The sequence below is a fragment of the Gekko japonicus genome, unplaced genomic scaffold (genome assembly GCF_001447785.1).
Source record: "Gekko japonicus isolate JY-2015 unplaced genomic scaffold, Gekko_japonicus_V1.1 scaffold960, whole genome shotgun sequence".
Lineage (NCBI taxonomy): Eukaryota > Metazoa > Chordata > Lepidosauria > Squamata > Gekkonidae > Gekko > Gekko japonicus.
In genome coordinates, this window is record NW_015160866.1 from 523,834 (window position 1) to 533,909 (window position 10,076).

Here is a 10,076-nt window from a genome sequence, read left to right on the forward strand (position 1 = left end):
CCTCAGAAGCAAGGGATGGGAAGTGTGGTCTTTTCCAAGAAAGAGCTGCTGAATGCCCAATGCCTCTTTAGCACACTCCTTTTCAACCTGCAGACCAGAGAGAAGCCTGCAACCCCCAGATCTACCTGCCCCACCTATCCAGCAATAGGCTTGCCCCTGGGAGTGGGCTGTTGGAAACTGATTGAGAGCAACTGGCTGACAGCCAATGCTGGGCCCAGCTGCCGAAAGTCATTCTTGCCCCGCCCCCATCAGGCACAAAAAATGTTCCAGCATAAGGCTGAGAGCTAAAATTACATAAATTAAGGGCATTAGATGTATTTTGTAGAATTTGTCTAATTGAGAAGATGTTATGGATTGCTAATCATATTTAAAATAGGATGATTTTGGAAGTAAAATTTTCAGGAGTGCCTCAAAAATATTTTGATATAGATGTATATCTACTGTTACTGCCTGTATCTTGAAATGTAGACAATTTTTAGAGAAACATTTTAAGGAAATACATGTCTTCAGGGATTTCTGTTGATTTTTACAATAATAACTGCTTGTTTTAGTTTAATCTGAATAAAGTGTAAAGAAGATGGTGGGAATAAATTATACATTTTTTTTACTGGTGACTGCTGAATTCTTCCACTCTGTGTTTATCCAGGTTACTTCTCTGGGATTGTGATGACAGAAGCTACAGCTACTACATAGAAGTTTCTACTAATCAGCAGCAGTGGACCATGGTGGCTGACAGAACAAAGATTTCCTGCAAGTGAGTTCAGCTTTCTTCTTAATGTTTCTCAGCTCTAAGAGCCAAATTAAACATGACAGTGGCCATGGTTGCATCTCATGGCAACCAACACCATTTTAGAAGTTTTAAAAATTCCTGTGAGGGCCCGATTTGGATCTAGTGTGCAGTGTAGAGGTTCCAGGAGCTCATATTCCCCCTGAGCCCTTTAATGTGCTGAAACAGCCATGGGGGGGGGGGCTGTTTTTGTATGGGAGAAAGCTTTGGGTGCCCCAGAACCAACCACAGAAAAATGGGCCCCTTCCAAGAAACAACCGAGAGCCCCGTCAGTATCTGTGATACCGGCTCCCTCAGCATCTGATCCAATGGAAAATTCAACTGCAACATGATAGACATTGGAACCACCATATAAAAAGTTGAAGAAGATCAAACATGTTCAGTGCGCCTCACCCCACCATTACTGATCGCCTCAGCACTGACAGTCTCCGTCATCTGGACGCTGAACTTCGATTTTGCCTTGACATCGACAGGATTCACCCAGCCAACACCGTCTCTGCACCTCTCCCAGGAGCTGACTGTTGACACCGATAGACTGTGGTTTTATGTCATCTTGACATCGACCGTCACCAATCCATATTGGTGTTGAACCACTGATGCATCCAGGAATGCTGTTACCTTTGGGGTATAGATATCACCCATCAAGATTGACAGATAATGAAGATTGACAGCTCACCGGGGGCATCGCCCAACCTCCTGGAGGGAGGTGGGTTAGCAGGAGGCTTCACTCGGTCACCTCCCACACCCAGCAAGTGTGGGGGTGAGCCATTTTTTGCCTCGAAGCAGGAGCGACCAAGGGAAGGAAACATGGCTCCCATGTTTTCCATTAGCTGCGACCAGCCATTTTAAAGACTGTTTTATTCATGTTTTTTTTTCTTTTTTGTTTCATCTTGCAACAAAAGAAACTTGTGTGTATGCATTTGCTCTCTTTACAATCTGTGATGACCCTCATTAAATGACCCCCACAAGATTATCTCAGACTTTTGAAACATATAAGCGGCCATGGAAAGGAACAGAGCAAGTGATAAGGAAATTGCGTTAATTGGAGAAAGGAAGAAGACTCAACAGGAGAAACAGTATTAATTAACTTAGAAAACAGTGAATTTGGATATATAACCTTGGACCAATTCAAAGAAATTCTATTTAACGAGGTGCGGCAGGCAGCTAAGGCTGCCTGCAAAAATATTATTAAGAACCTTCTAAATAAAGACCCAGAATTGGAAAGCAAACAGAAACCAGAGCAGGAAGAGAAGTAGGAGCCCCCACAATGTCAGCGTTCTGTGATTTCAGAGAAAGATCAAGGAGACAACCAAGATAAAAAAAAGCACAAGACTCATCTTGTATGGAGACGGAAAAGAAACGCTCCCAGATAAAAAGTTGTGTAAAGTACTTTGCAAAGCGAGCCAAGGAAGTCTGTGGCTTCAGACATTGTCCTCAGGAGATTTTCCTCCTTCCCCAAGATACCACGGCTAAGATTGAAGACCTTCTGTTCAAGGGTCATCAACTCTTCAGCGATCAAATGGATGATGCCTTAGACTGCATCTGCAAGAGTAAAATCACGGCCAAGTCTCTGAGGATCACTCACACTTCAACTCAGCCTTGTAAGCAAAGGTATTTTCCCAGAAACTCCCAGAGATTCCACCAGTCTAGACCCTACCAGGTACTCATAGTATAGGTATCACACTCCACAATCAGCTCAGCAGTTCTATAGGGTCATCAGCTCCTCAGGGTCCACAATTTTCCTTTTGCAAGAGGCTTCCTCCTTATTGGCCAAGGGTGCAATCACTTTAGTCTCACCAGAATTGGGAGATACTGGGTTTTATTCTAGGTATTTCACAGTAGACAAAAAGGCAGATAAACAGCCTATCCTGGATCTTAGAGCCCTGAATAAACACTTATATGTGCCAAAATTTTGAAAGCTATCTTTACAAGAGGTTCTGCCCTTCTAGACAACAGCCTATATTTTCCTGTACTTGACCTTAAAGACTCCTGTTTTTGTATAGCTGTCCATAAGGCTTGTAGAAAATGTTTTTGATTCATGCATGAAGGCACCATGTACGAATGCACAGTATTGCCCTTTTTATTTATTTATTTATTTATTATTTCGACTTTTACCCCGCCCTCCCCACCAAAGCAGGCTCAGGGTGGCTCACATAAAACCAGTAAAACAATAGTGAGCTGGCGACAGCACTGGGAGTATTTACAAAAGTGCACAGTGGTCATCGTCTCCTCTCTGAGCCTCGGGGGTGTACCAGTTACTTGTACCTCGATGACTGGCTCTTTGTAGACAACTCTCCTCAGAAGTTGGAACATAATTTGCCATTCTTTGCACTCTTCAGGACCTGGGTTTTCTTACTAACAGGAGAAATCCCACCTTTCTCCTGTTCAGTCTGTAGATTTTATTTGGGCTGTGACTGACTCACATAAGTGAAAGGCATTCCTTCAAGAGCAAACACTATCATAGCCCTGATTAAGAAATTTTTAACCAACAGATTTCAGTCAGCCAAGAATGTTCAAAAATTGCTAGGCTACATAGCAGTGACCCCTCATGCTAGACTCTGCATGAGGCCTCTCCTATACTGGTTTGTGCACACATTCAGTCCAGCAACCGACTCACTCTGGAGAAAGTTCTCACTCCCTAGAGCCATTCTTAGGACTCTCAACTGGTAGACTAGGTTGTCATATCTACTTAAAGGGGTCCCTCTAGGAACACATTCCCATGAGGTGCAAGTCTTTACAGATGCTTCTTTAACAGGCTGGGGAGCACATTGTGGCATTCACAAAGTTAGGGGACCATAGTCCCAAGATGAGTCAAGGCTTCACATCAATGTGTTAGAAGTTAGAGCCATTAGATAGGATCTTACTTCTTTTACAGAGCTCCTGCAGGGGTGTCAGGTCCTCTTGGCTACACGACAACATGACGGCCACATTTTATATAAACAAGTAGGGAGGGACAGGCTCTATGTGTCTGTGCAGAGATGCTTCTCTCATTTGACACGGGGCTATAAAGTACAGAGTACACCTAATGGCCATATACATTGCAGGACAAAACAGAACCCTAGCAGAGATGCTGAACAGGGATCTAGACATGAAACAACAATGGTTAGTCACCGATCATTATCGCCACCCCATCTTCAGAGAATGGGGGTTTCCTGAAAAAGACCTTTTTGCCTCCAGTGCCAACACCAAATACAACCTTTTCTGCTACAGGGTAGTGGATGACTGCAAGTCGCTTGGGGATGCATTCCAGTTGCACTGGCATGGTCACTTTTTTAATGCCAGACTGAAGGTGGACAGAACCACCTGCATATTCCTTGTGCCATATTGACTGAGACAAGTGTAGTTCCCAATCCTGTGGGATCTAGCCAAGAGAATCTACAGGTCCCTTCCCCCAGCAGAGGGCCTCCTTCAGGTAGACTCTGTCCACCACCCTGAGGAGCAGTTTCTGTACCTGACAGCTTGGCTGATCCTGCCCTAGAGAATTTTTCACAGAGAGTCGCAGAAGTTAAAGTAGCCTCACGTAGACCTTCCACACAAAGGTCTTATGAATCAAAATGGAATCATGGGTGAGGGTTCACGCCAAACACCTGTGAATTGTCCATGATATTTGAGTACCTCCTTACTCTAAAGGATAGGGGTTTAGCCTCCTCATCCATTAAGGTACGTGTGGCTGCCATTTCAGCCTTTCACAAGGTGGTCAAAGGTTCATCAGTTTTCTCTGCAGTAGAGTCCTGGAAGTTCCTTAATGGTCTATTAAATTTGTATCCACCTGTTGTACACCCTGTTCCACAGTGAAGTTTATCCCTTCTTCTGTCCAGGTTAATGTATAAATCACTTGAACCTATGGCAAAGTCTGATTTGTCATTTCATTGTATAAAACAGCCTTCCTGGTGGTGATTACCTTTGTCTGCAGGGTGGGAGAACTGAATGCATTTAGCTGCGACCCATCTTTCACAAAATTCCACATAGGTAAGGTAGTACTTAGGCCAAGTGTCGAGTTTCTACCAAAGATGGTTTCCAGGGGGGTTTCACATGGGGCAAGACATCACCCTCCCAGTCTTTTCCCCATCCCTAGTCTCTGCATTGGAAAGGACACTGCACATGTTAGATGTTAGAAGGGCACTTCTGTTTTATTTAAAAAGTACACTAAGTTTTAGGAGGGATCGGAACTTGCCCCCCCCCAAAAAAGACCACAATAAGGGGAAGGCAGCATCATCACAGTCACTGTCTAGATGGATAGAAGCCACAATTAGGACAGCATAAGCTGAGGCAGGCATGCCGTGTCCCGTCTTGTCAGCTCACTCCACAAGGGCTCAAGTTCCATCAGCAGTATTTTGATCCAGACTCTACCTAGACAATATCTGCAATGTAGACACCTGGTTGGCACCCTCAACATTTATCCAGCATTACTCCATGAATGTGGATTCCTGGGAAAAGGCAGCTGTGGGAAAAGCAGTCTTACAGTCAATCTTCCAATAAATCAGCTTACACCCGCCTCTTTGGTAAGTGAAACTGCTATTTTCCCATGTGTGGCTGCACAGAAGCCATGAAGATGAAAATGGGGTTGCACTTACCTGTAACTGTTGTTCATCAAGTGGTCTACTGTGCAGGCACACATCACTCCCTCCTTTCCCCGCTGTGGGCTGCTTTAGTGAAGCTGGCTCCTTATGGTGGCGAAGGGAGAACTGAGGGAAGAGTGCTCGCTCCTCCCCCTGTCACATGGCTCTTTGGGTGGGAAAGGGGGAGGGGAGCACTTTTCGGCTCTAGAAACTTCTAATAAAGCTTTCCATGGCTAGCCTGTAATTGTACAGCCCCTCTGTGTGCCTGCACAGAAGACCACTCGCTGAACATTGGTTGCAGGTAAGCGCAACCCCTTTTAAATTGTGGAAGTTTTAGGAAGGAAAATTGGGAATTTCTCTCTGTTGCTGTAGCAATACTCACAGGAATGAATATGTTTTCTTGCATCACAGACAGTCCAGAAGTGGCTGAATGTGGAAGCTCTCTGAATAAATTCTAAAGACCTCACTTTGCCATTACACCAAGTTTATACAGCATTGATAGTTCTCAAATCAGCAAATCACTCTGTTGGGCCAATTCAGCAGCAGTCTGTTTTTTGTGACATGTAGAACTATCCTTGGGGATGCGATTGCAACTAAAAGGAGGATTCTTCTGGTGCATCCGGCTTGAAAAATGAATATCTAAACGAAAGACACTACTTTTGCTGATGTTTTGTATTGCTTCTCTTGCTGCTTAGCATGTGCTTAGATAATGGCATTCTCCCTCTCTGCTTTTCTCTCTGCCTAATCCTGCATTGAAGATCTAATCCCTTGTTTGTGGCACTAGTTTATAGCATGAAAAGTGATGGTGAAGACCCAGCGAGCTAGTTCACAGCAGGAAGAATAAGGCAAACTGAAGGTATCAAACACAAACTTCATACGAGCCCCTTTGATCAGTGAGAGTGGCAAAGAAAATAATGATAAACAAAAAGTAAATTGAATTCAGTTTAGATGTCAGAGACTGTATTTGATAGTCTAGCAAAGTGTGAAAACTCCTTTTCAAGTTTGCATATGCTGCCTTTGGTTGGTTTAATAGTATTTTAATGTAGTATTTTGTGTGAATTAATAATTTAGTACTCAAAGCCTGAAGAGGTAGGCTATTTCTAACCTCCTCTCTTTCGCTCAGTCTTAAAAGGCTGAGGAAAAGAGCAATGGTATGTTTATTATCTTCACAAGGAAAGGTTGCTGTCCTTAAATGGAAGCCAATTAGTGCACAGTGATTGTGCAGTTGTCATTTTAAATGCTGCATATAGGCCAAGAAATTTGCCTCCTTTCTGACTAAATTCTGTTTTCTTTACACAGTGTGACAGTAATGAAATCAATTCATGTTCTGTTCTTTTTAAAGGGCAAACATTTCTGATAAGTTTGCTTTGGTTTGTTAGACTTGAACGATAGAAATATGTGCTTGTTAAGAGATGTTGCGGCTGCAAAGTCTAGAACTTGGATTATAAAGGCTAATAAAACTGAAGTTCAGTAGGACTCAGACCTGCTAATGATTTTTTATGACCACCAGGTTAGACCACTATGAGCAGGAAATGAGCAGAATTTAAGCCAACTTAAATGTTGGTTTGGGAAGTTTTATGCTGCTATGAAATGCGTTATTTTACTTGTATATTGAGTTTTTCTGTTGAAAATGCAATCTGTGGTCTTAAGGGATTCAGTTACAGATAAGAGAGCAAATACACTGCTGAATATGTTGAGTTCCTAGAGACCTGGATTGAGTTGCTTGGCTTTTTCAATCTGTGCCTTCCATAAAAGAAGATACTGTTGTGTCATTGTTTAATTTATAGTGTATTGTTCCTGCCCAGTTTGCTATGTGGATTTCAGTTTGTTTTTCATATTGCCATCGTATTGTAATAGATAGATGTTCATTCTGTTGGCAAAAAAAATAATAATCACTCTACGTAGTTCATTTTTTCTACTGCCATTTGGATCCTAATGTTAATTATGGCAAATCCAATGACAGTATAATCTGTGGTGGTGTCAGTGGGGCTTTATCAGTTACACTGGCCCTTCGTAAGCAAAATTAATTTGTGTGTATATGTGTCATGAAATGGTAATTCTGTGCTGTCAGAAGTGAGTTTTTGGTGGGTACTGGCAGCTGTATCAGAAATCTACAAGCAGTTTTCTGAAGCCCACTCTATTTCTTTAAAGCTACTGTATCCTACATTACAGGAGATGATTTTGTTCTTTATTTAAAACATATCCACCTTGAGTCTTAGCCAGAAAAGTGGGTGAGAAATGAAGTAAATAAATATCCTGGGCTCACACCCAGTTTGGCTTCTGAGGAAGCTATCACAACAGAAACAATACAACTTTTAAGTCAATAAACAACAGAATAAAAATACTTTAAAAACCATTAGCTTCAAATGCTGATACTATGATACTCCCACTATGGGAGGCAGGCTCATAGAACTGAAAACATAATAGTCTTGACATCAGTGGAAGGGCTGTGGGGAGTCCCACAGCTGGGGCCCCACAAAAGAAAAGGTCCTTTCTCTAGTAGCAAGCTATCTTCCTTTGGAAGGAGGGAGCATGCAAAGTAAGGCTCCCATGGATTATCTTAATGAGCAGAAAAGCTCATGGAGAAGTAGGCAATTCTCTTACATATCTTACACCAGTCAGCAATGTTACTGCCATATTTTGCACTAATAGAAGTTTCTGAACTGTCTTCAAAGGCAACCCCACTCAAAGTGAATTGCAGTTGTCTAATCCTTTGTTTGTGGCATTAGTTTATAGCATCGGATCGACCAGGCAGCAGGGGAGGAAGAGGGACTTTCTGGGGGTGGGGGGAGTACGCAACGTGCACATGACATAATGGCACCACGCGGAAGTGGTGTCATCATGTGCCGTCATTATGTCGCATTTGGGGGTGGGATTTTACCCCACTGGCAGCGTTGAAGGGGCCCAGAAATTGGGGGATCCCTGCCACCAACTGGGGAATAGCATCCCTAAATTGGATAGGGCATGGACAACTATAGCTAACTCAGTCACACTTCTGAAAGAAAACCCAACAAACCATGTGAAGTTGGCTAAAGGCACCGTGTGCCACAAAAGAAATCTCAGCTCCATCTGTAAACCCAGATTTGAAAATATCCCCACACTTCTATCTTCATTGAAGCTCTAAGTAAAAGAGTCAAAACAAATCTAGTCAGTATGTTTTAATGTTAAGAACATCATCAATCAAGAGCGTTGAAAGGGCCCAAAGCTTTCTCTTTGGATTCAAAGAAGAGGGTAAACTTTATCTCATCTAATCTAATGCCTTTCAAGCATTCTTGGAGGCTGCTCCAGAAAGTAAACCAAATTCTCCAAAATACAGAATATGAGTATTATATATGAAAAGATACATGTTCAAACTGTGATGTTATAATCATGACATGTGCCATTAGCTAATAAGGGTTAACTACTGTTCCATAGAAGAGAAAATAGCCAGAAGACACCAATATATGCATGGATTTATCTATTATTTTGATTTATATCCTGTCCTTTCTGGAAGCAGGCTCAGTGTGGCTCACATCAACCAACACAATACAATCTTTAAAATAAGTCAAGAGTTAACAGATAACAGTATAAAACAATACAGTAAAACAATTTAAAACATTTAAAGTGGGCAGTGCAGTTTTACTCGTTGAATGGAAAACAGAAAAAAACCACCCATTTTGTGTGCTGCTTTCCAGCTTAGTAGAAAACTGTCTTAAAATTCAGCTAAGTTTTAAAAATACAATGGATAACCCATTTTATCTTCATGATGAACAAATGCCTTGTCTTATTTTTGCCTTTCCAGAAATAAGCAGCTCATTAAATAGTGTAGCATAGAAATTTACCTGTCATTATTTGAAAATTGTTAGGTTTCTTTATTTTAGGGTATTGTGTTAACATTCACTGGTATGGAGACTTTAGTCATTCATTGGTATATTTTCTTGTAAATATATGTTTGATGTGATTCAAGCCAGCTACTGTAGGGATTATTGATTTTGTGCTGCTTGTATATCATATAAATCATAAGAGAGAGAGGGGGAGAGATGACATGGTGCATTTATTATAAGCCATGGGTGGTATTCTGAGATACTGAAGTCTGAAAAATAATGTAATTTATTTATTTGCAAAAGATACTTATTAAAATCATTTATATCCCACTCGGCCTTCCAGTTACACATACCTAGGGCAGTGCTGGTATTTTCTTTGGACTGGAACATCAACTACATGGCAAGTGGTTTTTTAAAACTGTGGGAGTTTTAAAGGGAGCTTGTGATATGACTTGTGAGTCTAGTGCTCTAAAAATATTAAAAACCTCATCAGACCTTTATAAGCCTTGGGCTCCCTTGCAGTAACTCTTGAGATCTTGCCCTTTGAAGTTCATACGGCTTTCCTGTAGATCAGATGTACTCACCCTTTTTGACACGATGGGTACCTTCAGAATTCTGACATAGTGTTGTGGGGGCAACCACAAGATTTAGAAAAGATGTGTTGATGGTGACCACAGAAAAGATGTGTTGATGGTGACCATGATCAAGAGAATTCATACTATAGTATTTGCCAATACTGTATATGGGTGTGAAAGTTGGACAGTGAAGAAAACAGACTGGAAGAAAGTTGATTCATCTGAAATATGGTGTTGGAGGACCACCACCATGGACCACCAAAAAGATAAATGAATGGGTTCTAGATCAAATCAAGCCTGAACTCTCCCTAGAAGCAAAAATAACTAAACTGAGGCTATTGTACTTTGGTCA

At 41.7% G+C, this 10,076-nt stretch overlaps 1 protein-coding gene across 1 annotated transcript in view; it reads left to right on the forward strand.

The window, feature by feature from the left end:
• The window catches only part of BTBD9 (BTB (POZ) domain containing 9), a 255,390-nt gene that overhangs the window by 196,271 nt on the left and 49,043 nt on the right, over positions 1–10,076 (forward strand). Inside the window, 1 exon segment of the mRNA XM_015422015.1 lies at positions 647–754. Coding sequence (XP_015277501.1) covers positions 647–754 — 108 coding nt within the window.